Here is a 25488-nt window from a genome sequence, read left to right as displayed (position 1 = left end):
ACACACACAAAACCCACTCTCATTTCAATCGACAACGCGAAGGACTTATCGTTGATTTTATCTTCTTGGCTTACTCTTTGATTACTGCGAAATAGATTGTTTTGCTCTATTACGCGCCGCTTTTTCTCCCTGAGAAATAAGCAAATTCCGGGCCTGCCGTTACAACACGTAAACCAGCAAGCGCCCCGTACCCATCCGAAACCAACCGAACTACACCGAAAATCCGCTCGCACACGACCTCCTTCCTATAGAGACGGCTTCCAACTCCACCAAGCGTCACCGCACGCGACCATCCTCTCACCTCTTCCTCACTCTTAAAATTCTCATCGCGGAACTTTCTACTCCCCCCCCCATCACATATTTCCACAATGAAGGTCTTCACAAACAAGGACACTTTCAACTACTCATGGGAGGAGGTCTCGACGGCAAACTGGAGGAAATACTGCCCGTGGAACGACAAGTCGACGCACGTCATCGCCGTCGACACCATCTCGCGGTCCGTCGACGCTAAGACTGGAATCCTGCGCACCGAAAGGCTCATCACCTGCCGTCAAAATGCCCCCGACTGGGTGTGCAAGGTGCTTGGGGCCAGCAACGGCGAGTCGCTCATGTACGAGGTGTCGTACGTTGATGCGGCGCACAAAAAGGTCACCATGGTCTCGCAGAACATGACGTGGTCAAACCTCATCAACGTCCAGGAGACGGTCGTCTATAGCCCGCTCAACGACAAGCAAACCCAGTTTGTGCAGGATGCCAAGATCACCGCCTTGTGCGGCGGCTGGCAGAAGATCAAGAACTCGATCGAGGACGCCATCGTCACTCGCTTCCGTGAGAACGCCGCCAAGGGACGTGAGGGCTTCGAGTCGGTCCTGGCCATGAGCAGGCGCGTCTTTGCCGAGGAGAGGGCCCGTCAGGTTGTCATGCCTCAATGACAAATCGACCCAGTCTTGAGTCTCGATCCAACAACTACACTTTCAGAAGACGAACGACCCATGCGCCCTCTTTGAGGAGGGAAGCATGACGACGAGACGGCCTGCTCTCCTACGAAGAAAAACATTTGGCTTTAGCGATCTTTTCCTGACGAGTTCTGCATCATTTCCATATTTCTTATTTGCATAGTCTGCATTAGCCGGCGCGCTTGAGCGAGATCCTCTTGATTGACGAGGGGCTTTTTTTTTTTTTTTTTTTTTTTTTTTTTTTTTTTTTTTTTTTTTTTTTTTTTTTTTTTTTTTAAAAAAAAAAAAAAAAAAAAGAAGTGTTTTATTATCAACAAAAAAGTTCTTCGGAGGGTTTCTTTTTTTTTTCGTGCTTGGCTTCATTACAATTGTTCTAGACGGTTTACCCGATCATCTTGTGTTTTTGTGTCCCTGGCCTATTATGAGGTGGACTGGGAAGATACGAGGTCCGTGGACAGATTACACTCTCAAATCTTCCTCTCTCTAAAAAAAAAAAGGCGTTTGGGAATACCCGGTTAGACTGCTTTTTTTTGTACTACGGCTTTTTTTTTTTTTATAATAGATTGGTGTTATTGCCACCAGAGTCAAAAGCTCCGGCTTGCGCTGTCTGAGCATGACCTTGGCATCACCACTTGCGTTTTAGATTGTCTAGAAGGCATTACTCTGTACATATGCCACACACTTTGGACATGAGAAAATTATTAGTTAGTGAAACAAGAAGCACTTCACTCAAACTTGTGGTCTACATGATTAGTTTGTCTAAAATGTGCATATTTTTTCATCATTATGACTCCTCCAAAAATTGAAGAAAAATGAAAAAAGTTACCCCCACACTTGCTCCGCTAGCCCGGGAAGCGGGATCGGCGGTCCCTTTTTTTTTCGGAGGAGGGGGGGTTTGCCCCCTTGAGCCTGGGGTTTTTTGAGATCGTCGTCCACACCTATCCTTTTGATTCACACCAATGATTCACACCAACCCGTTCCCAAAAAGAAAAGAAAAAAAAAAAGAAAGAAAGAAAGAAAAAACAGATTCAACTCATTCCGCTTTTCAACCGACACCTCGCCTGGTACCGGGTCAATAGCGTCTTGGTGTCAGCGTCCAAGACCTCGGGCTGTGCGAGGACGCGCCCCGCAAAGTCGGCCGCCTCGGCGTACCGGCGGTAAAAGTACAGCTCCTCGACGGCGTGGACGAGGTCCTGGGCCAACATCTTGGAGACGGTGGTTGATGAGGACGATGCCGGTGTTAGAGGGAAGGTGATTTGGTGTTGGATCTTGTTCGCGTTTTGCTTTGTCAGTGACCGGGGTGTGCCATACCAAAAGATGATCTCCCAAAAAAAAAAAAAAATAAAAAAAAAAAGAAGCAATAGTAAAAAAATCCCTTCATCCGCAAACTCACATCGCCATTCTGTATCTTGGGACTATACGTCGCCTTGAGCGCCTGGAACGCCTCCTCGGTCTGCCTGAGCTTGTCCTGTCTGCTCTGGGGCTTGGCTGCGGGGCACTGCTGGTCTGCCAGGGGGCTATTGGCGTCCTCGTCTCCCGAGATGTTGATTGCAAAGAGGTCGTCCGCCATTGTTTTTTTTTTTTTTTTTTATGGTTCCGTGAATTTCTGTGTAGTTCTGTTGTACTTTAGAATTTGGCTAGATTATTTCTTAGCCCAAGCCTCCTGCACCGCTCGAGAACGCCCACACTTTATACTGGTCGATAATGAATTTCTCCCATTAGGGGGCTCTGGTTGACGAGGTGAAGATGCAGAGATTCCGTTTGCTCTTCAAATGCAAGATATGATAGTTTCTCCTTTTTGGCGGCCTGCTTGTGCATCAATTACTCATATGACTGCCGTGAACTCTCAAATGTAAGTGTAGAGAGAGGTACATTAAAGTCTTTCTTGACACCGTCTTGATCATCAGTGAAAAAAATATAAATGAAAATCTGGAGCGGGGCATTTTCTCGAGCCCGACTTGTCTCTTTTTCTCTTGCGACATCAACATATAATCAAGTCACATCATCCAAAATCGCAGCGCTCGCAGACTTTCAAATGTGCAGCACACAATAACAACAGACTCAGATTATCGCAAGCCCGATTTTATTTTCACTTCTCTTTTGTGCACACTTTGCGTCAACCTGCCGCTGTCAAAGGCCCCAATCTGCCTTGACGTTTGACTGAGCGCTAGGGAGTACTCCCTTCGGACTCCTTCCTTGTGCCTGCAAATTGAAAACTAGTTGGCTTGGATCTGCATTCGGAGATGCTGGATACGTCAAGTCATATTGTCCATCACATGCCAAAGCGTGCCTCTTCAGCTATTGTAGGTAGCTTTCCATCACGCGACTACAAGCAAGGCTCTTAAGTAGAGTTTGATGTATCCATTTTCCCCGCTATGTATAAGTGGCCTGTCGAACCTAAGCCATGGCGGCGCCCGCCGAAGCTTACAACGAGAGAATGGACAGAGAGCCAGAGGTTCATCATATGCCTGTGCAAAGAGGTTCCCGCTCTACACTCATGTTGAAGGGCGTGTGTGCCGAATCCAGGTGCCCCCATCATATTGTGGACCTTAGCATCCTACCCCCTGGAACTACCCAGCCACCTTTTTCAAAGAACGCTGAACAGACTCGACCTTCTCAATACAACTCCACGGACGGTAAACGGACAAAAAGGCTGTAAATCCTCTATCTGCAGCACCAGACTGAGCCCACCAACGGAAATCCCAGTGCTCATGGTACGCCTAGCAACCCAGAACACCTTAGATCAAAGTAATGTCTGAATGGCGCAGCCCGCTTTCACTGACTGGAATGTTTATGTTTCTGACGCCGCGGCCTAAGGAGCGCGGTTTCGGGGCTTGGTGTTCATCTGTAGCAGGACTGTGCAATGAAAGCTGAGTAAATAACGCGTTAACAGTAGCAGTAGAGTCAGCCGCAGACCTATCAGACTCTACACTTGAAAACCGTGACTGACCGCCACCTCCTTCGAGGCTGGAAAGGTCGAACAAAGCGCTAGTCCTGGGAATGCACTCTGCGAACCGAGAGCTGAACATGAGTGAGTTAGATCCTGATGCTGGACGGACCGAAGTGACCGAGGGTAAGCAATCGATGGCTGATGTGTTAGCGATCGGACTGCTGCTTATTGGTGACGCAGAGATAGGGATATTTGGAGGAGCAGCACCTGATGCCCACCTGGAGCTGGCAAGTCCCACGCGGCGAGTACCGCCCTGCGTTACTTGTGAACTCACAGAGTTCGACCGACTGGATCGCCCTCTTAGAGATGAAGCTTGGGCAGGGACAACATTGAAGGGCACAACGTCATTGATGTCAACTTTAACGGCATTCGTATCAACTGGTGTAATCTGATGGCCCGAATGAGCAACCATACGGACGCCAGCAGCTGCAGGAAACGAGGCCGAGGTTACATTTGACTCGGCATCGACTGATGCACTGGTAGGTTCGGCTTGGCTCTCAATTTCAAGGCTCGGTATATCCTCAGTTTGCTTGGCTGCTACCTGTGCAACCTGCAAATTGGGGTCTTTGGGCCTCCTTAACGGGTTCATCACCCCTAGGTCACGCATTTCTTTGCGTGCCTGCTCGTAATCATGACCCCGTGGTGGCTCGGCATCAGAACGCAAGTCATACATCTTGTCCGCCGAGTACCGGCGTCCATTGTGGCTCGTGGCCGCATCGAAGAGAACCATGAGAGTGGAAATGACCAGACCCCTCTTGGGATCTTCGATACCTTCGAAGGACTTCGAGAGGCCAGCCTGAAGACGCTGGCGAACACCATCGCGGGCTTTCCTGCTTGTCCTCACATGTAGCTGTGTCAGTTGTTCCACTTGAATAGTAATTGCCTGGCACAGTGCAATCACGGAATCAGATGTCACTGCTTGATCAACTGCTGCTGTTTTGTGTGCTTGGTCGTTGTATAGCACCAAAGTGCTGTTGGAAGGGAAGTTTGGATATAAGCGATGCGGCTCCTGTGGATGAGCAGAAGATCGCGGGGCCCCTGAGGATCCCCGTACTGCCAACGTCGTATCATCATCAATCTGGATGAGCCGACCGCCCATATCACTGGAAGAGAGTGACGCTTTGGCAAGGCCAGGCACGCATGTGGAAAAGTCACTGGCTTGTGATTGAGCATCTGGCTGATTTGCTCCATTTGCGCCGGCTGGACTTGCTGCCCTTGAACCCCTAAACTCTGGACTGCTTTTAAGTGCAGCAGATGGAGCCCTGTTCTGGGACGAAGATTGGCTTGGGGCAGCAGCTTTGGTTCCATTGGTAGTCATCACAGCCTTTGTGGCCCCTGAAGGATCCAAGCTTGTTGGAGTTCCCGCACGTGTGTGTGGATGACTCTCAGTCGTTGTAGGAATATGTGTGCGGGTCGTTTGATTTGGTTTCGCGCTGCCGTCTTGCATAGTGCTTGATGTTTTGAGCTCCGCTGCCAGCTCATCTTGCTTCTCTACAAAAAGAGAAACCGCATTATGATTGATAAATGTCAGGCGGATGGTAGATTCGATGCCCAAGCTGTCTCTGAACTTGATGTCGCGATCAGGTGCAGTTCCCCAGCTAGTCTTCCAGGAAGACAGCGGGTACTCATGCATAATAGCATTGTCAACAACGACAATGAACATCGGTTCTACCACATCACGGCGTGCGAGCCAGAGGACGCTCGAAGGAAGCGGTTTTTTGCCGGCCTGCTGGTGTAAGAAAGCAACGTCACGGTACAGTATGGTTTCGCCCTGGAGGCAGAGAACGCTCTCGTCGAGGACAATATTACTCAGTTGAGATGTGGTTGGCGGTTTGGTGGGACCTAACTGATACGACGACGAGTTTCTCAAAGGGCTTGAGCTGGCGGGCTGGGTGTTACGCTGTCCTTTGTTTGGTTGTGACTTTTTCTGCACCGGTGCATGCCGCCCAGCCTTATTGGTAAGACCTGGGGGTGCGGCCTTAGTAGCAGTCGCACGAGGGGCTCCATTGGTTGGCGAAGGAACATTCTGCGGCCCCTTGGGCTTCTGACTGGCAATATTATTACCAGCGTTCTCGAATCCGGGAGGAGGCTTGACGCTATTGTGAGCATTTTCAAACCCGGGAGGAGGCTTGATATGATGAGCATTCTCGAATCCAGGAGGAGGCTTGATGTTACGACGAGCATTTTCGAACCCAGGAGGAGGCTTGATTGTGTTATTGTTAGGGATATATGGCACCGGTTTCCGGGAAGCACGACCTTTCGATGATGACTGAGCAGCCGAGGGCAAAGATGCCGGAGGTGGAGCGCTATTGGTTGTTTCTCGAATGGCGTGAAGTCGACCATGAGCCATTGTACTCAGACCCTTGACCCCCTCTGCGTCATCGTCATCGAAATCACCCGCATTGATGGCACCTAATGGTAAGTTGGTTACTGCGGTTAGCGATAGTAGTAAACTTTTGTCGACTGGCAAGAGGCTTACTTAGCCATACGGCGTTAGTTTCTGCTCGCACAGCAGGACCAGCCATGACCGCATCTGCGGCAGCGCGGGAATACCTGATTCCTTTCTTTTCTCCATCTTCTGCAGGAAGGTTCTCAACGCGGTCAATACCGAGGTCACGCTAGGGAGGCAAGAAAACTATTAGTTTGAGGACACTTCTGAAGCAGCTGCTTGTAGTAATCCGTTAGATGGGATTACTAGCGCACTGAGCGAACCGTATGGGTAGTGTAGTGTGCATCAATGTGGACTTACCTCCATTGCCAGTCGGACAATGCGCTCCTCATTAGTCTCGTTGACGGGTGGCACCGCCATTGTTACAATCAACTAGAGTCGTAGTCCTTGACCTTGTGGGCTTGCCTTTCGACAACAGGAGCTTCGGGCTCGATATTGGCAACAAATCGTCTCGTGAGGATTACCTCGCCGAACTTGACAGTGGGAGGTGTGTCTGTAAGGAAGAAATCGCGGTATTTTCTGATCAAGGATTTGATGAAACGATACATCTTAGTCGTTGAACCATAGCCTATAACGAATGACATCTGATACTCTTCATCCGGGCAGCACAAAGCATCTAGCGTACCTGTGGAGGGTGGTACCCGTGTGTGAACGAGATACTCCTGTCAGGACCTGTTGATTCAGGACAGTAGAACCTAGATACCTAAATATTTTTGAGGTTAACAATGATCGATGGCTCTACCTGTTTTCTGAGGTAGAGTATATTTTGGCAGGTAAATCTATTCGGTCTCATTGCTGCTTATTCGGGAAGGTAGGTTCAGACTGAAAACCAGATCGCCAAGATGAATAGGTTGAGGTAGGTCTGGGTTGGAAGGTGACATGGGCAGTCGGCCTAGTGGATAGAGAAAGAGGCAGGATGATGTACTGAAGAGTGCTCAGGCTTGCTACCTAGGTAGGTAGGTACCTTAGGTAGACTGATAAAGTCCGTTATGGCAGGAAAAGTACCTTGACAAGAGAAGAACACACTCACTTGATTAGATTGGATTCTAGAAGGATAATGGAGCGGCCATGAACAGGTGACGAGCGTGAAGCTTTGACTGCTTTCGGTTTTTTTTTGTTTCTTTGAAGATTTTTGGGCAATAGAAGGCCGTAGAAGAGGCATTCAAATAGATTTGGCCGAGGGGAGCCTGAGTTTGCCAGCCGGCCGACGTTCGTCCTCAGCAAAAAAAAAAGTCTCCTCGTATGCTAGGGTCCGGAAAAATCTGCGCCGATTCTGGAAGGAGCCGTTTACCCCAAGGCCGTTGGTAGCTGAAAGCTGTCCAGCAATCGTTCCAGTGACATCTTTACCCTCCTTCATGTCCCAGATGAGCTATCCAAGGCTTGACAAGACTGCTAGACTCAATGACCCTGATCTTGGCCTATTGAGCTCATGATATTTGCATTTCTCTTTGGCGCAAATATTTTCTCTTTTTTGTGCCCATAGATCTTCTTCTCCGTCTCAAGTGACGCAAGGATTGCGATCTCTCCAAATTCAAAGAGGGAGCTCGTAATTCTTGAGCAAGTTATATACCATAGAGACCAATGTCTGCCTGGTTGTGCTTTGGTCCCAATCACCCACTTTCACGAGCAGCCACAGATACTTACCAGGGACATAGCTTCGATTATTGATTTCTCTTTGTTAGCAGTCGCTTGCAATTATCACCAGCAGCATGCATCCAGTAGTATTGACGTATAGCAGCATCTGAACAAAGCCGTGGAAAGCATTATGGATCCATGGATCTTGGCATCAACAAGCCGGATGCTTGAACCAAAGGCCAGGCAACTGTTGCTCCAAGATATCAGGCTCCAGTTTCTCTATGGTATCCTTCGTGTTCTGGGTAGTCTTGAATTGATGATTGTCCAAGAAACCCATCCCAACTCTGTTTCTTTTTCCATGGCCGAAGTGCATGCTGCCTTGACGCAGTCAAACCCCAATTGAAGGTTGTCTTTTAAAGGGCCACATTTAGCCACTCGGTATGACGACTATTATAGTAGATATGCATAATAAACAAATGAAATGATATCCTGGTCCAGGTTAGGGGAATACTCATACAATACCGAGCTTGGCATTCCGGCTTACAGAACCAAGATCAAACCCACATTAAAATGCCTTGGAAACGATAGTCGAAATGACCCATGCTCATTGATTGAGGATAAAAAAAAGCATGTATACCTAAGTAAGCAATAGTATCGATCGACATATCACTCCTTGCGAGTATCGCTCTTGGTAGATGTTGATTAACGTCATGATGGAGACGTTGTTCGCAATCGTTACGTCAACAATCTTGGGCGAGCCGGGCCCCCAAAACATAACGGCGATGGATGTCTATAAAAGCAGCAGTAGACGCTCGACAAAACGCTACAAAAAAAATCAAGTAACAAAATAAAACATTATCGCAGACATAGTAAGAACAAATTCCAATCTCGGAGACAATAACAGCTGTTCAATCTACGCCAAAGGTTTGTGCTGCATAAATACAACAACCGTACCCCTCCCCACCCCTGAAGTCAACAAAGATTAACATAACCGCTCTAGGCAAAAAATCACACATCAACAACAAACTTCACAAAAACAGTCAGCAAAAAATGACCGAGTCAAAGCAGGAGCAAATCGACCGGCGTCAAGCCAACCTGCCACTGCCGGAGCAGCCTCCCGTCGCCTCAGACTGGCAGTCGGCCGACGCGAGAAACGTCAATGTCGGCTCGGGCAGGTTCGCATCCGACATCTCGACGGGTGATGCATCATCGACCGGGCTGCGTGAGCCCGCCACCGTCGGCGCGGGCGTCGACATGAGCGGTATTGGGAGGCAAGGGAAAGAGGGACTGTCGGAGCCGCCCAAGGATGCATCCAAGGGTCCATGCAAGTAAGATGCTGGACAATAAATTCGGGCAGGCGGCGATGTATTGAATTCGAGTTTGTACAGTATAATGAGTGGGAAATCACAGCCAATGACTTGTATTGAAGTTCAAGTATAACGCCTTGCAAAGTTACCGCTTCGTAATATCCGAGTGATCATGACTTACAGGCTATTATTGTCTGCCTCTGCAAAGACTATTGAGTAGTGCCAAAGCGCTGGAAACTTCGTCCAGGGGCTTGAAATGAGCAAGGGGGAAATGCCATTCATTCTCAGTCATGATTGCGAAGAGCCGAAGATGTGTGGGATTCTAAGATTGAATTGATGACCACTAATTTTCCCTTCGCAAACAATGCGTCTCATAGAATGACCACCTCCAGAACGCCGACAGGGTATCGAAATTGCAAATGACAACCGGACATGACAACACAGCTAGCAGACGCTTTCAACCCATCCTCCGATCCGTCTCGGCCGAAGTGCCAGGCTCACCGGCATCTGGGTTTAAATAATTGGCATCTTCGGCAGCTTCGTACTCTGCAATAAGGTCGCTGACCACTTGTCGCGCTTCGTCAAACTCATCTAGGTTTTCCGAGAATGGCTGCGTCTTCTTATAGCCTTCTATGAATGCATTTCGCTTGCGCATGCCGTCGTATTGCCTTACGATCCTCTTGAAAAGCTACAGAAAATCAAGGGTGCGCTCGGTCAGTATAAATTTCGTGTTCGAAACTATGACAAAAGGGTTCCTTACTGTAGCAATGCTAGTGTGGTTGGCCAACATGAGACCACTGACACGGTGGCTCATTGGTATGTATGGACTCCTTTTGGTCAGAGCAACCTGAATACTCGCTGGTCCCCAAGGAATAAAAGTGGCCAACCTCCTTTCGCGAATGCGCAGCAGAGATTTGTGAACATCGGTTGGATCAACTTCGCCTTGGATGACATTGAGAATTGAGATATAACAACTCTTCTTGCCGGGTATCGTTGAAACCATGCGGTTCTTGGGCTGCAGTAGCCTGCGCATAACATCCAGAACTGTCGTCTTGCGTACCGTCTTGGCCTGCTCGACTTGGTCCCCCGTAAAGGGAGTATAGGATGTCATCAAGAAGTGACACTTGGGAGTAGGGATCAAGGAGGCCAATATGCTGACAAGGTCATTGTGCATGTAGCCCGGGTATCTCAGTGTCGTTGTGCTGGCAGACATAACAGTGGAAACCTATTGAAATGTTATCAGTAATCACGCATAATACCGAGAGATACAAGTATTCCTACCAGCTGATTTGTCTGCTGGAAAGACGGCTCTTGCACGTGGAGCCTGTCGGCTGCAATATGTGAGAGGGCGCCGTTATCCAGCACCACCACCGAGTCGGCATTTTGTGTCAATCTCCTCATGGCCAGGATACTGTTGTAGGGATGGACGACAACGTCTCCGGCATTCTGGGTATCCGGAAATACTGAATAGGTTTGTATGATTTTCTTGGGAAACCGATCATTTAACCTCTCCAAGAGGAATGAGCCCAGCCCTGACCCAGTGCCACCAGCAATCGAATGAAGCATCATGAAGCCCTTGATCGTAGTAACTGTTAATATGGGTCTCACAAGGGACATCGCCATAACCGTGCTTACCTCGAGTGAGTCGCTTCCGTCTGCTTCCCTATCAATCATCTCCATAATATCTTCGTGGACCGATTCGCCAGTCTGATAGCCATCACCCCAGTTGTTGGCCGCACCAACACCATTTTTGCCAACGTAGAAGTTCTCTGGGTTGTATATGTTTTTGTAGGGACCCGTTTGTATGCCGTTGATAACCTGTTGGGGGTTGTCTGCTTAGCCAATGCACCTACTAATAATTCCAGCTATTTAACAGCGAGGTAGGTAGCCAAACATACCCTTGGCTCCAGATCAATTAATATTGCCCTGGGGATATACCTGGTGTCGTCGCTTTGATAGTAGAAGACGTCCTTCCGATCGCCGCCCTCGGTCGCAAAGTCTTCCAAGTTACCATCTTGATTGATCCCGTGTTCTTGACAAAGCTGCTGCCAGAACTGACTCCCAACTGCTCAGCGTCAGTAATTGATTGTCCGAAGTGACTCCGCCGATAGAATGACCACAGCCCTGTGTGTGATGTAGCTGTGAACAAGGTGGGGTCGACATACTGCTGTTGCCACATTGGCCAGCCTGGATCGTAATGATTTCTCTGGAATAGCGGCTGTTAGCAATGCGCAAAAGCAAACAGCTTCAAAGCTAGAAAAAAAATCTCACCTCGGCATCTTGTGGTTTGTTCAAGTGCTGGTTACAACAAGTTTACTCTGTGGGATAATTATCAGACGTTGTGATCCTTGGTATCGGATAGCTGCCCTCCAACTCGGACGCGTCTGGAACGCGATTTTGCGGTGTCGTTGTGCTGTTGAGGGTGGGTGGGACTGGTTCGGACCATTGCTACTCTCCACTCTATTACGTGGGAGCTCTCTACATGTACTAGGTATTTTGTGGTACTTACTGCCTTAAGGTCCCCTACATCTCCGCCCCTGGTCCACAATGGAAGCTTCCCCAACTTGATAGTTAATATCCAAGGATTTCCTTGTTAAATGAGATATACATGCACCTTTAGATTTGATCACTGTTTGATCCTCCCAGCGAAAAAAGTGCTCCCGAAATCGAAGAGCTATTTTGCGATGCATGGCTTTCCCCGCTACCCCAATTTGAAGCGGTTGTACCATAGCAGCCTGCTGACATCATGCGGCCCCGCTTTTGGCAACCTCGAGACATGGAGTGTACAGGGGAGTCAGACCCTGGCTCATCGCATCCCTGCTGCAGCTTTGGCACTTGGACTGTGCATTGACTTGGGCGTACGATCGGCCGAAAATGTCACCAGTTCGACACCTATCTTATCACGAAGCAACTTCTTGCAGAACCAATTTGCTTGGTGTCCAAGGTGCCGTATTGTCCTTTAGGTCTTGTTCTCCGCCACTTTGATTGTTGGCAGCCTCCCTAGGCGCTGGTGACCGACAATCTCCGGATTTCCCCGTGTGTTTCGTTCAACAGCTCGGGGTCTAGACTAGTGTTCTGTGCTACTGGACTAGCGCGGGAGTTCGTACAATCTTAATATCCTAACCCCTGACTGCCTCAACTCAAGCCAGAACTCAACTCTGAACGATATGAGAGCGACCGCAACCGACCTTTTTCACTGAACATACGGCTTCGCTGCTTCGAGTCTCAAAACCTCCCAACAAATCCGGATTCAAATGGCAACGTCAGCCAATGACGGCGGCGGGCCGTCGACAGGACCTAGCATAGTGCTACCGCCCATAGACCCCCACGAAGAGGCTCGAATCATCAGGGGCCATCTACGATCCCATTCGACGCCCAGCTCACCGACAATCCCTCGCGGCACTCGAGTTCTTGGCGCGCTGAATGAGGAAGGCAGCGATGCCGACGTTGAGGAGACGGCCGATGAGGCGGCAGCTGAGGGCGAGGCGGCCAAGGTCAAGAAGAAGCGCCGGAGAATGAGACGTCCCAAGATGTTGAGCCCCTCGACCCAGAGTGGTGAGCCCGACTCGCCGGTGGGGACTCGGCGGTTGAAGATTCTACAACGACGAGCAACTATGCCTGATACGAGGAACGTACTGTCCGAAGGTGAGGGTCGCGACCATCTCGCTCGAGAGAATGGCTGGGGACGCGGCTCGTCCTGGATGGGCAGGTCCAACGATGGGGATGATCCGGAAAGTCCGTCTGGGGTGGCTCGACGAGGTCCCGGACACGTGCGGCGCATATCCATGTTCCACGGTGGAATATCCGACGGAGGTGAAGCCACGCCAAGGAGACCCTTCTTCGGGGCCGACCGAGCATCTACGTACGGTGCACAGAAGTGGAGACAAGTCAAATCGACTCTGAAGCTCCTGCGGAAGCCCAAGGACAACCAATTCGATTATTACAAATCCGCCGAGCTGATGGCTGAATTGCGGGCTGGTGCCCCTGCCGTTTTGATGCTTGCTAGCATGATACAACGCGATGAACATGGCAACAAGCGAATCCCTGTTTTACTGGAGCAGCTGAGACTGAGAGTTACCGACAGCGCTCCGCTGGACGGCGAAGGCGAACGTCATTGGCTCTTCACCATTGAGCTCGAGTATGGAAGTGGGCCCAGCCGCATGTGTTGGACGGTTAAGCGTACCATAAGAGAGATTCTTAATCTTCACTGGAAGTACAAACTGGGAATCGATAACAAGAAGTATTCGCTTACTCTCCCAGGCACACGGCCCAGGCAGCCAAGATTTCCGACCTCAGTATTTCCCTATGTCAGAGGTCTGCGTGGTGTCGACGATGAGGAAGAGGATAATGCGGCTAGTGTCCGCGGGGATGGGGATGAAACTGCAGGCTATGCAACTGGTGGAGAGGGTACCGCTGCGGAGGGCACCGATGTCGAGGAGCGCGGCGTCCTCAGCAGAAGGGGTTCCCGAGTAACACGACCAAACACCATCGAGAACCGGCACAAACAGTCGACAACCAGCCTCCCCGGGTTGTTTAACCCGAATCCTGACCATCATTACGCGGGTAGTACAGCGGATGCCGCACAACTGCGGAGGAGGTACGTTGAGAAGCAACGCAAAATGCTGGAAAAGTACTTGCAGGAGACGGTCCGCTGGCTCATGTTCCGAGCGGATAGCAACCGCCTCTGTCGCTTCCTTGAATTGTCAGCTCTTGGAGTTAGGCTTGCAGCCGAAGGCAGCTATCATGGAAAAGAGTGCTTTCTTCATATACAGTCCGCCAAGGGTATCGACTTCCGGCGAGTTCTCACCCCGGGGGCTATCCTAGACAGGCACAGTAGAAAATGGTTTCTTGTCCGACAAAGTTATATTGTTTGTGTCGAGTCACCTGAGAACATGAACATTTACGACGTTTACCTGGTTGACTCCAAGTTCCGAATCAACGCCAAGATGAACAAGCTCAGAGAGATCGCCGCCAAGCGGACAAAGAAGGACAAGGGCAAGGAGCAGGACATGGATCTGTCCGGCGACCAGGCTCCCGAGAAGCACCACCGGATCACCATAATGACATCGGAAAGAAAAGTCAAGTTGTGGTCTAGGAACCAGCACCTGATCCAGCAGTTTGAAGATTCAATCAACGGGATGCTGTCGCAGACCCCTTGGCACCGGGAGAACCGGTTTGGCAGTTTTGCCCCTGTTCGACAAGGCGTATTCGCGCAGTGGTTGGTCGACGGGAGAGACTACATGTGGAATGTTTCCCGCGCAATCAACATGGCCAAGGATGTTATTTACATTCACGACTGGTGGTTGAGCCCTGAAATCTACATGCGTCGTCCCCCTTGCATCAGCCAAAAATGGCGCCTGGATAGGCTGCTGCAGCGAAAAGCAGAGGAAGGTGTCAAGATTTTCATCATAATCTACAGGAACGTCCAGCAGGCCATACCGATTGACTCCGAGTACACCAAGCACTCGCTGTTGAACCTTCACCCGAACATATTCGTTCAGAGGTCTCCCCATCAGTTCAAGAAGAACCAGTTTTTCTTTGCGCATCACGAAAAGATATGTATCGTGGACCACATAGTGGCGTTCGTTGGCGGCATTGATCTATGCTTTGGTCGCTGGGATACCCCTCAACATCCTGTTGCTGACGACAAGCTCACGGGCTTTGAACCTGGTGATTACCCCAAGGACACGGATCACACCCAAGTGTTCCCAGGAAAGGATTATTCAAATGCTCGTGTTCTCGACTTCTTCAGGCTAAACGCGCCATACGAAGAAATGTACGACCGCAGCCGCGTCCCTAGGATGCCATGGCACGATGTTGCAATGCAGGTGGTTGGGCAGCCTGCTCGCGATCTTACTCGTCATTTCGTCCAACGTTGGAACTACATCCGCAGAGGTCGCAAGCCAACGCGACCTACACCATTCTTACTGCCGCCTCCGGACTGCAGGAAGGAAGAACTTGAAGATCTTGGACTCACTGGCACCTGCGAGGTCCAGATACTACGATCTGCCGCAACCTGGTCCCTAGGTATTACTGAAACCGAGGCCAGCATTCAGGCCGCGTACCTTAGGTTGATCCGTGAGTCAGAGCACTTCGTTTACATGGAGAACCAGTTCTTTGTGACGGGCGGAGAGTGCATGAACGTTCAGTTTGTCAACGGTGTTGCAGATGCCATTGTCGAGCGTATCATGAAGGCTCATGCAAACGATGAGGACTGGCGTTGCGTCATCCTCATCCCATTACTCCCAGGCTTCGAGGGAAGTGTTGCCGAGCAGGATGGTAGCAGTGTTCGATTGATCATGCAATGTCAGTTCCGCAGTATATGTCGTGGTGATAGCTCGATTTTCGGTCGGTTACGGGCCAACAATATCGAACCTGAGGACTATATTCAGTTCTTTAGTCTTCGTCAATGGGGACATATCGGCCCGAACAAGACATTGGTAACTGAGCAACTTTACATACATGCCAAGATCATCATCGTTGACGACAGGATTGCTCTTATCGGGTCTGCCAACATCAATGAGCGATCACTGCTGGGCACCAGAGACTCGGAATGCGCAGCTGTCGTCAGAGACAAGGACATGATCTGGTCGACAATGGCTGGTCGCCCGTACCAGGTTGGCCGGTTTGCTCACACTTTGCGATTGCGCTTGATGCGGGAGCATCTTGGTCTAGATGTCGACGAGATCCAGGAGCAGGAGAGACAACTGGATCCTGACCATGAAGATGCCGATGTTCAGTTCAGTAGGGACATGGAAGACATCTATGGTTCTGAATCGGAAGCCGGCCCATCTGTAGAGAAGCCACGACAAGCGCGTCCTAACCACCATCGTCTTCCTAGCTTCAACCATGATGTGGATTGGGATATTCTCAACGACGGAGATAATCTCGAGAAAAGCCCCTCCAAGCAGAACTCGGTGGACACAGAACAATCCGCTGCCCAGAAACGGGAGGCGAATGGACACGACCTAGATCATTGGAAGTCCGCCGAGTCCCAAGGGTTGGATCTGGGCCGAGACAGTGTGATTGTGAATGGCAAAGAGGTGCTCATGCATAACATATTCGCAGAAGGCAAAGGGACCATGGAGTCTCCCAAAGGTCCGGGAGCTGCGGCCAGTAGTGCTGGGACAGAGCAGTTTCCTGCTTTCGAGGAGACTGTCAGCAACGATGGCCTCCCGCCACCTCCACATATCATTAGACGAACGACCGAGCAAATGGGGCTTCCTCGTCCTAGTCAACTACCTTCACTACCCGTACTGGATGACACTGATATTGGAGGACCACCTGTATCCTTTGATGCTGATGGAAAACTTCGAGAAGGACCGCCAAGCCAATGGGCTTATGACATAAACCCAGCCCATATCGACAAAGACTGTATGCGCGATCCGCTCAACCCCTCGTTCTATGATGATATCTGGTCGAGAGTAGCAGAAAACAACAGCAAGATTTACAGGCGAGTGTTCCACTGTATGCCAGACTCTGAGGTGACGAACTGGCACGAGTACCAAGAGTTCCTAAACTTGCAGGGGCAGTTTGAGCAAAACATGGAGGCTTGGGGACCCGACATGGAGGCAGAAAGGGAGCATCAAGCAAACCCACACAAACCCCATGCTTCAGGTGGTGCAGGAATTGGTGCACCTGCGCCAACGGCCATTGCGTCTGGGTTGACCGAGAAGGTTACGGGTCATTTGCACATTGGCAAGGACTCGAGGCCTGAGGAAGCTGCGCCGACCGAGAAGCCTGAAATGGACCCCGAGAATGAGAAGAGGCCTCTCTTCACGCCTAACCACTCTCGACAGAACTCTCGCCTGGATCGAGAAATGGCCGCAGCAGCTGAGAGAGCCTTGAACACACCAAAGCTCGAAATCCCTATGGCATTCCCCGAGAAGTCTAAGGCGGCTCGGGATCGGCGACCGACTTTTGCGACTACCGAGAAACCCGGAACAGGGTCGAGCAACAATGCCAGCAACAACGGCGGGGGAACACTCCCGCGACGCAAGCGTGGGAACACCCGGGCCAGCCGGCGCGGGTTCCAGCCGGACCAGGTAATGAACAAGCCTGAGGCGGAGGAGATGCTAGGGATGCTTCAGGGGACACTGGTGCAATTCCCTTACGACTGGCTCGTGGTTGAGGAGAGCAATGGAAACTGGCTCTATCAGGCCGACTTGGTTGCTCCGCTGCAGATCTAGTAAGTTTTGCCTAGTACCAGAAAAAAAGAAGAAAAAACACAGCTTGACAGTTTACTGACTTTTATCACAGCAACTGAGAGAACGGGATTGGGGTTTTGGTAAAGTATTTTCTTTAGACGCCGAGAGCATTGTTTGGTGTTTGGGAGTTTCTTTTTAATCAATTAATTAGTTGATTGTGTGCACTGGCAAAATTTCCAGTTGTCCTTATAGTATAGCAGGTTTCATTATACAGACAATAGTCTTAACGTTCCTCAAGAGCGATTGAGTAGTTGAATGAAGGCCTCGGGATGAGCATAATGCGACCTGATTAAATTGCAAAAACTTCTTTCCGCAGCGTTGGTTGGTAAAAATTATAAACATCTCTCTGTCCGGGAATTGAACCCGGGTCTCAAGCGTGACAAGCTTGCATACTGACCACTATACTAACAAAGATTGACTTGTGGTAGTGTTAAAAAGAATTGATTTTATAAGCAAAATCTGTCAGTGTATTACAGGACGCAACAGTTCGCGTAATGCTGGGCAGGATTCCAATGATAGCAGGTATCGCAAGTTGCTGTTTAACCAGGTAATCATGGGTATGTATACGCTTTACCTTACCTACCTTGAATGTCTTTTTTTTTTTTCGAGGATTCCAAGCCTTCTTTTTTCTGCATGATTACTGACCCGCTTCATATGATCGATCGGCTTCTCTAGTCATGCTCAGGGCTAATTATATTCTTGGGTTTATGTGGTCAACTATACGTTTAGACCCCAATTTAATATGTCGGGAGAGGCCCAGGAGGAAAAACATACACAGTATGTAGTTGCATAAAGTCCGCAATTTACAGATTCATGGGTGCAGGGAACTGATGATGCCAAGGTAAGAAATATTTGCTGTGCGATCCAAAGAAGCGCCGGGCATTTGATTTGCAGATGCATAATTCCACTGTTGTTGAATCTGTAGGTCCAGCGCCTTGGGGCCCAGCGCGTGATGAATAACATGCTGGTTGTTGGGGTTTTTTTTTTTTTTTTTGTCAGCTACGTGAAGGAATTTACAACAAACCAAACTTCCATCTTTGACATTCGTAACCAGACATTTTCCCGCTTTCGCTAACCCCATCAAAAACATCTTCCCCCGATATATTGAGAAGTAAATTCTTCCCCTTCAAGCGTTGAAGCTTGCATAAACGGTGTCTGACTTTTTATTGCTAGTTTAAATACACATGCAGTTTGGAACGGTTTCTCTCCTAGCTCTGGCTGCTTTCCTGGTCCCAGGTGCTGTGGCGGCGCCATCTTCTCGCGGGTATAATGGACGCCAAGATCAAAACGCGGTCGACAGGAATGACAGCCCTCCAAGGATTCGACCTAACCGCAACAATCATCAACCAAAAGTGATGCCATACTATGGTGATTCTAAGAAACCCGAAGGGATTGAACCTATGCCCGACCATGGTGATGATATGGGACGCCATGTCAAGCCTCTGGACAGACCAGGGAGACAAACTAGGATTGCTCGATGAGACCTTCAGGTAGCTATTAGGTTGCTAGCTCTATAATAATACAAGACTACTGCCGTACAAGTACAAAAAAAACATGACCCGGCTCAAACCCTCTCACTTACCCAAATTGCCCCACGGCAGCCGTACCGAATGACACCCGTCAGCAACCAATGCGGCTCGGCCTGCTTGGCATCGTGCTCGACGGCGTGGTCTAGATGCTCTAGCTCCTCATCCCTGATGCGCCTGAGGGTAGAAATCAAATCCCTAAACTCGTCCCCGACCTCGTAGCCGTCCCTCTCCCAGCCGGCCACCATCTCAAGCAGTGATCGGATCTGCCCGTTGTAGTGGTCGCCAATCTCGGTCTCGACGGCCTCGGTGCAAGCCATGGCTGCCTCGCGGCCCATCATGGCCGTCGCCCAGCCCAGTGTCGTGGCCGCCGCGGACCAGATCGGGTACATGGCCGTCGGCCGCACCCGCCGCGCCGCGATCAGCGAGTTGAATGTCCGCAGGTGCCCTTCCTCCTGCTCGCGCATGTGAGCCATCAAGGAGCGGAGGTGCGGGTGGCGCGTCACCACCACGGGCGTCTGTGCGGCGTAGATGCGCACGGCGGCGAGCTCGCCGGCTTGGTTGACGCGGAGCTATTGGCATTGCGCAAAGTTAGCAGGATATTTATACAAAAGGGAAAGAGGGGGGGGTTTAATCTTACCGCAGACGAGAGAAAGTCGCGCTGCTCCTTTGTTAATGGCTTCCGCTTGGGCTTGGAGTCGGTCGGTTGCGATGGCGGGGTGGTTGTGGTTGCGGCGAGGCGGGTGCTCGTTGACAGCCACCGAGGGCTCCTGCTGCTGCTGTTGGAGAAGAGGGCTGGGACGAGAAAGTCACATATCGGGCGTTGAGAGGTGCGTATACTCCTCAGCGCGCTGGGAACAGCTGCTGGGTGCGGCATCTTGCGTACGGTTTTCTTCGAAGCTCGCAGGGGAAATCGGTTTAACTGAATGAATTTGGGTTTGAATGCATTTGTTACTTTATAAATTAAGATCATGTCAATGATGAAAGTGATGGCTATCGACACTGGTGGAGATTCAACTTTATTATGGGCCATGCCGACAGATTCCAAGATATCATTGGCCAACTGAAGTTACTTTTCTGCTGAGTCATCAATCCGCGGCAGCTCATTCCGACTGATTTGAACTTCGTGCTTTAAGAATCGCGAACCAAACGATTAACGATCCAATTTGGCAGGAGCTGCAGAAGCTCTTCATTATCTACATTTCGCTCAATTCTCTCGCAGTGCTACTATTACAGTCGACAATTCGCCCCACAGCATATCCCGTGGTTCTCAATCTGTCCTAAGTTCCTGACGCACCTGCACCAGCAGAGTAAAGCTCACCGGAGCGCGCCGTCCATCGAAACCGCAATCACCACGATTATCTCGATCCTGACACGCACCGAATTATCTTACATTAGACAACCAACAAAAATGTCTGACATTGATGATGATCTCCTTGCTCTTGCCGGTGGCGCCGTCTCTTCTGATGAGGAAGATGGCAGCCGCGCAGGATCGAGGTCTCCCGCGCCCGGCAAGGCTAAGAATGGAGCGGCGAAGAAGGCGGCCGCAAAAAAGGCCCAAGGACGTGCGCCAGGGGATGATTCGGAGGAAGAGGGTGAGGCGTAAGTCACCCCGCCACTTATAAGTGTGGCATGGCTTGCTGCCTTCGCTACACCATTCTTCTAGAGTGGCAATCGTGACCAGCTCCATATGGCAAATGGAGATCTCCACCATCATCCTGCCAGCTTCTCCCCAACAAACTACTTCATCAACACCGAAATATCAGCAGGGAGGCTTTCACACAGTATGCCGGCACTAACACCTGTCCTTGACAGCTCATCGGCCCCCTCGAGCCCGCGATCCGACCAGTCAGTTCCTATGGACGAATCAGATTCAGACTCATCCGTTCGACGGAGTAAGGCCCGCGACGAAGAGGAGAACAAGTATCCGGTCGAGGGCTTGTTCATGAGCCACGCGGAGAAGGCGCACATCATGAGCTTGCGGGAGATTGAGCGTGAGGAGATCCTGGCGGAGCGTGCGCAGGAGAAGGAGAAGATGCACCAGAACCGACTGCTTCGCCAGCTCGTTAGTAATAATGAGATGCAGAAGAAGCGATCAGCCTCGAATGCAGGGCTGGCCGACGACGACAGGCGCAAGACGTCGAGGGTCCGCACCAAGCTTGGCGGTAGCCGCGTGGGCGAGACTAACGCGGCACTTGACTCGCTAAAGCGCGCCAGGGCGGAGAAGAATGAGCGCACACGCAGGCGTGAGGAGGACAAGGAGCGGAGGAAAGATCGTTCGCCTTCGTACCGGGATGAGTTTGAGGACGACAACGACGCCGACAGTGAGGTCGATTGGGCGCATTCTTCCAAGAGGAAGTCCAAAGAATCAAAGCCTGAGAAGGAGGACTTGCCGGCGGAACTGGAAGACATTCAGAGGATCCGGATGAGCCGCACTCGGTTCGGTCAAGTATGCTTTAATCCCGGATTTGAGAAGAAGATGGAGGGCTGTTTCGTACGAATCTCCGTCGGTCAGGACCGGGAGACGCAGGAAAACGTGTACCGCATGGCGATTGTTAAGGGTGCGTACAAGTTTTGTGGCATGAAACCAACCGTGTGACCTTTTCTGACCCCTTTATACAGGCATATCAAAAGGCAAAGAGTACGCAACCGACGGCGCTCATGGTCAAATAATCACGGATCAATATGTGACTGCTGCGCATGGCAAGGCAGTTCGTGACTGGCCCTTCATCGCTTGCTCGAACCAGCCGTTTACAGAGGTATGAGTTCTCTGCTTCAAAACCCGCTTCGTTTTTTTTTTTTTTTTTTTTTTTTTTTTTTTTTTCTGGCTTGAACACCTTTTCTGACATGGAACAGAACGAGTGGAGGAGGTATAAGACAACCTGCAATGCCGAGAATGTGGACCTTCCCATGCAGTCGGCCGTGTCCAAAAAGCTTGACGAACTCCACAGTCTACTCAAACACAGCTGGACGGAAGATGAGCTCTCGGCAAAGATTGAGCGGGTCAGAAAGTTGAAGGCCAAATTCCAGGGGCATGATCGCTTGCAGCTGGAGCAGGATATTGCCGAGTACCGCGCGCTGGGCATGCACGACAAGGCAAAGGAGCTGGAAGAAAAGCTTGAGACGCTCGAGACGCCGCGCTTAGCTTTTAGGACATCACTACAACCGGCCGCTAAAAAAGGCGCGGGTAGCGGACCTAACGGAGGACTATCGCAGCAGGAAAGGCTGGCGCAGATCAACGCCGAGAACCGCAGACGCAACCGGGACGCGGTGCGGAAAGCGCAAATCCAGGAGCGAGCGCAGCACGAACGCCGGATAGAGCGCAGCAATACACCGAAGAAAGGAGGTGGTACTGATAGCGGAGCGAGCACTCCGGGCGGTGGTGGTGAGAGTGGCGATGGGGGAGCGACTAAGGGAGGCTTGCTGCCGCACCTGGCGAAGCTGAAGCTACAACAGAGCTCTCAAGACAAGAAGGGTCTCCCGACGATTCACAAACCACTGATGGATGACGACATTATTGGGGCGCTGGATCTGGACATTGACGAGGATATTCTCAACTAATCATGAGAACGTTGGATGAAAACTAGGAAAAATAGGGACCAAGGTCCGGTCGAGCGATCGATGTTGGGAGAAACTTGTCCATGTATAATGCAACTAACTGTTGACGGTGTCGGATGAGCGTTGTGGCACAGACTGGGCTGGTTGGTACTGGTTCGAAGCACTTGGAACTACCTACTTATGCAGCTAGTAGGGTGTTTAGGCAAATTGCATAGATACGTCCAAAAATCCTTAGCCTCTGAAAACGGCCACTAGATATTTATTTGAAGGCATAGCGATCATGAAAGGAAAGATAAATTACAACAAGCAATGCTGTCATCGGGGGCTTGTCTTGGCTATCAATTTTAGTTCGTATTCAACAAGATAAAACCAAAACACTGTGAAGAAAAGTCAGGAATATGGAGGCAAGCCTCTACCCACAAGCGGCGGGAATCGGAAGACGACAGGGATCAGCTTCGGCCGATAAAAGGAATGACGCACAATCTTCAAAAAGTCCGCCGCCCGCCAAAGCGAGGGAAAAAAAATTATGGAGATGCCGAGATCGATCCACCACGGACGGCGACACATGAAGTTTGCGCTCCGCTCGCTTCCTTGTGTTGTCCCAACAATTCGAATTCCCACAGTCTTTCTTCCCTAAGTTATAATGAAAGTAAATTTCATTATCTTATCCGAAACCTAAAGAGCGACGAAATGATTGATCTCCGAAATCAGCCTCAATTTAACAGAAGCACCTAGCCAATTTTGTCCCCTCATAGGGTGTGGTGTGTGTGTGTGTGTGTGTGTGCGTGTGTCTGTTAGCTATAGGATACCTTGCGGTTTAGGTATGAAGCTCAACACCGCCCTCGGTAACGCTGCTTCACTGGGCCGGCTTCGGCCGCGCCTCGGTTCGTCGATAACCACCCCGACGACGATACAATGGACGTGCACATCCTGTCGGAACCAATCGTCAATTGCTGCCGGACGCGCGGCGGCGGGTTTTGCGCTTGGGAACAGCGGCCGTCGAACTGTTGCGTCGTCGGTTCGCGGCATCACGAGCTCGAAATATTCTAGGCATGCCTCGACAACAAGCCAGTCGCGGCCGCAGTCCGAATACCACCAGCAGCAACAAGGAGGCTCGAGGAGGCCGAGAGGTAGCGGCGCATTGCTGCTTGCCACCACCGGTGGTGCGGCGAGCGTGGGTATTTTGGCCTTTACGGACGACATCAAGGCCGGTTACGAGACGGTCGAGAGGTGTGGCCGTGTTGCGGCGGCCTTGGCCCTCTGTATTAATGAGTAGGTTTTCAAGCCACAACATCCAGATTGGGATTTGCATCCAATGCTGACTACTGCTCTCCTGTAAATAGCTACCGATCAACATTGAAGAAGCGCGATGGTTTGGAGGATGCCAACGAGCAGGAGAAGCTATTAAGCGAGTGTCACAAAAGATGTGCGGTCCGGACGCTCAAGGTCTTGGAGAAGAATGGCGGTATCTTTATCAAGCTTGGGCAGCACCTGGTATGTTGATGTAGTGCTTCTATGGGGGTTGTTTGACTCGATGCGCGAAACAGCTTACTGACATGTTGGACCACCAGAGCGCCATGAACTATCTCCTTCCCATCGAATGGACAACAACATTCATCCCACTACAAGACCGCTGCCCCGTCAGCTCGTTCGAATCCATCCAGGCCATGTACCTCGCCGACACTGGCAACCAGCTTTGGGACGTCTTTTCAGAGTTCAGCTCGGAGCCCATCGGCGCCGCCTCCCTTGCGCAGGTTCACCTGGCGACCCTCAAAGCCGACGGCCGTCGCGTGGCCGTCAAGGTCCAGCACCCAGGCCTGGCCCAATGGGCACCTCTTGACCTGGCCCTGACCAGGTACACCTTCCAGACCCTGAAGCGCTTCTTTCCCGAGTACGACCTCAGCTGGCTGTCGGACGAGATGGACCTGTCGCTGCCTCAGGAGCTCGACTTCCGGCTCGAGGCATACAACGCAAATCGCACACGCGAGTACTTTTCCAAACACCCCGAGCTGCCCCTCGTCATCCCCGATGTCATCCAGGCCGACCGGCGCATCCTCATCATGGCCAACGAGTCGGGCCACCGGCTGGACGACCTCGACTACCTCGACGGGCAGGGCATCGACCGCGACGAGGTCTCGGCGGCGCTGGCGCGCATCTTCAACGAGATGATATTCGGCGACGGCGCACCGCTGCACTGCGACCCGCACGGCGGCAACATCGCCATCCGGAAGCGCGAGGGCGGACGAGGCAGCAACTTCGAGGTCATACTCTACGACCACGGCCTATACCGCGACATACCGCTGGACCTGCGGCGGTCGTACGCCAAGATGTGGCTGGCCGTGGTGGAGGGCGACATGGACCGGATGCGCAAGTACGCCCACGAGGTGGCGGGCGTGACGGACGAGTCGTTCCCGCTGTTCGCGTCGGCCATCACGGGCCGCGACTTTGGCGTCCTCGCGGCGTCGTCGGGCGCCGACGGCGCCGCCGGCTCCGTGCTCCTGGCCCCGCGCTCCCTCGACGAGAAGCAAACCATGGGCAGCGCCCTGCAGGGCGGCCTGCTGGCCGACCTCGTCCAGCTCCTCGGCAAGGTGCCCCGCATCATCCTCCTCATCCTAAAGACCAACGACCTCACCCGCAGCCTCGACGAGAACCTGCACACGCGCCAGGGTCCCGTCAGGTCCTTTTTGATCCTCGCCAGGTACTGCACCCGGACGGTGTTTCTGGAGCGGCTGGAGAAGCTCCGCGAGCGCGGGTCCCTGCTCTGGCCGCCCAACGCCGTCGGCTTGCTCGCCGCCTGGGTCGGGTACTTGAAGGTCGAGGTGCAGCTTGAGGCGTTTGAGATGTGGCTGTCGGTCAAGAGGTGTGTCGTCAGTCCGGTTTTGGAGCTGGTGATGAGGAGTAGACGGGAGCAGAGGGCGGTTGTGGCGTTATAGACTTGGGAGTTGGACTGGTTTTTTGGT

The 25488-nt window shown here is 51.3% G+C and overlaps 9 protein-coding genes across 9 annotated transcripts; 5 read left to right on the top strand and 4 right to left on the bottom strand.

The window, feature by feature from the left end:
• Positions 1-368: 368 nt before the first annotated feature.
• On the top strand, positions 369-932 carry PgNI_08297 (uncharacterized protein; the record flags this gene model as incomplete). Its single annotated transcript, XM_031128296.1, has 1 exon — positions 369-932. The coding sequence occupies one exon, from the start codon at positions 369-371 to the stop codon at positions 930-932; it is 564 nt and encodes a 187-aa protein (XP_030979050.1).
• Positions 933-1923: 991 nt separating this feature from the next.
• Positions 1924-2953, bottom strand: PgNI_08296 (uncharacterized protein). The gene is made up of 2 exons (XM_031128295.1): positions 2350-2953; positions 1924-2224 (listed from the first exon to the last, which is right to left on the bottom strand). Exons 1-2 carry the CDS (start codon positions 2524-2526, stop codon positions 1985-1987), a joined length of 417 nt encoding a protein of 138 aa, XP_030978542.1. The 5' UTR covers positions 2527-2953; the 3' UTR covers positions 1924-1984.
• A 741-nt stretch (positions 2954-3694) lies between these two features.
• Positions 3695-6715, bottom strand: PgNI_08295 (uncharacterized protein; the record flags this gene model as incomplete). The annotated part of the gene is made up of 3 exons (XM_031128294.1): positions 3695-6336; positions 6386-6524; positions 6656-6715. The coding sequence occupies 3 exons, from the start codon at positions 6713-6715 to the stop codon at positions 3695-3697; spliced, it is 2841 nt and encodes a 946-aa protein (XP_030979238.1).
• Positions 6716-8980: 2265 nt separating this feature from the next.
• Positions 8981-9323, top strand: PgNI_08294 (uncharacterized protein; the record flags this gene model as incomplete). The annotated part of the gene is made up of 2 exons (XM_031128293.1): positions 8981-9248; positions 9319-9323. The coding sequence occupies 2 exons, from the start codon at positions 8981-8983 to the stop codon at positions 9321-9323; spliced, it is 273 nt and encodes a 90-aa protein (XP_030978546.1).
• Positions 9324-9553: 230 nt separating this feature from the next.
• On the bottom strand, positions 9554-11564 carry PgNI_08293 (uncharacterized protein). Its single transcript, XM_031128292.1, has 7 exons — positions 11509-11564; positions 11403-11443; positions 11136-11302; positions 10873-11055; positions 10519-10812; positions 9998-10462; positions 9554-9925 (listed from the first exon to the last, which is right to left on the bottom strand). The coding sequence occupies exons 1-7, from the start codon at positions 11514-11516 to the stop codon at positions 9695-9697; spliced, it is 1389 nt and encodes a 462-aa protein (XP_030979287.1). The 5' UTR covers positions 11517-11564; the 3' UTR covers positions 9554-9694.
• A 525-nt stretch (positions 11565-12089) lies between these two features.
• On the top strand, positions 12090-17689 carry PgNI_08292 (uncharacterized protein). Its single transcript, XM_031128291.1, has 2 exons — positions 12090-17425; positions 17497-17689. Exons 1-2 carry the CDS (start codon positions 12492-12494, stop codon positions 17501-17503), a joined length of 4941 nt encoding a protein of 1646 aa, XP_030979054.1. The 5' UTR covers positions 12090-12491; the 3' UTR covers positions 17504-17689.
• Positions 17690-18981: 1292 nt separating this feature from the next.
• Positions 18982-19938, bottom strand: PgNI_08291 (uncharacterized protein). The gene is made up of 2 exons (XM_031128290.1): positions 19611-19938; positions 18982-19542 (listed from the first exon to the last, which is right to left on the bottom strand). Exons 1-2 carry the CDS (start codon positions 19845-19847, stop codon positions 19009-19011), a joined length of 771 nt encoding a protein of 256 aa, XP_030979057.1. The 5' UTR covers positions 19848-19938; the 3' UTR covers positions 18982-19008.
• A 208-nt stretch (positions 19939-20146) lies between these two features.
• On the top strand, positions 20147-22837 carry PgNI_08290 (uncharacterized protein). Its single transcript, XM_031128289.1, has 4 exons — positions 20147-20572; positions 20786-21531; positions 21593-21729; positions 21827-22837. Exons 1-4 carry the CDS (start codon positions 20382-20384, stop codon positions 22529-22531), a joined length of 1779 nt encoding a protein of 592 aa, XP_030978555.1. The 5' UTR covers positions 20147-20381; the 3' UTR covers positions 22532-22837.
• Positions 22838-23230: 393 nt separating this feature from the next.
• On the top strand, positions 23231-25461 carry PgNI_08289 (uncharacterized protein; the record flags this gene model as incomplete). The annotated part of the gene is made up of 3 exons (XM_031128288.1): positions 23231-23800; positions 23872-24022; positions 24100-25461. Exons 1-3 carry the CDS (start codon positions 23352-23354, stop codon positions 25459-25461), a joined length of 1962 nt encoding a protein of 653 aa, XP_030978498.1. The 5' UTR covers positions 23231-23351.
• Positions 25462-25488: the final 27 nt, after the last annotated feature.

The sequence above is a fragment of the Pyricularia grisea genome (assembly GCF_004355905.1).
Source record: "Pyricularia grisea strain NI907 chromosome V map unlocalized Pyricularia_grisea_NI907_Scaffold_6, whole genome shotgun sequence".
Classification (NCBI taxonomy): Eukaryota; Fungi; Ascomycota; class Sordariomycetes; order Magnaporthales; family Pyriculariaceae; genus Pyricularia; species Pyricularia grisea.
Note: the sequence above shows the minus strand (reverse complement) of the source record. Positions and strands in the feature narration are given on the sequence as shown.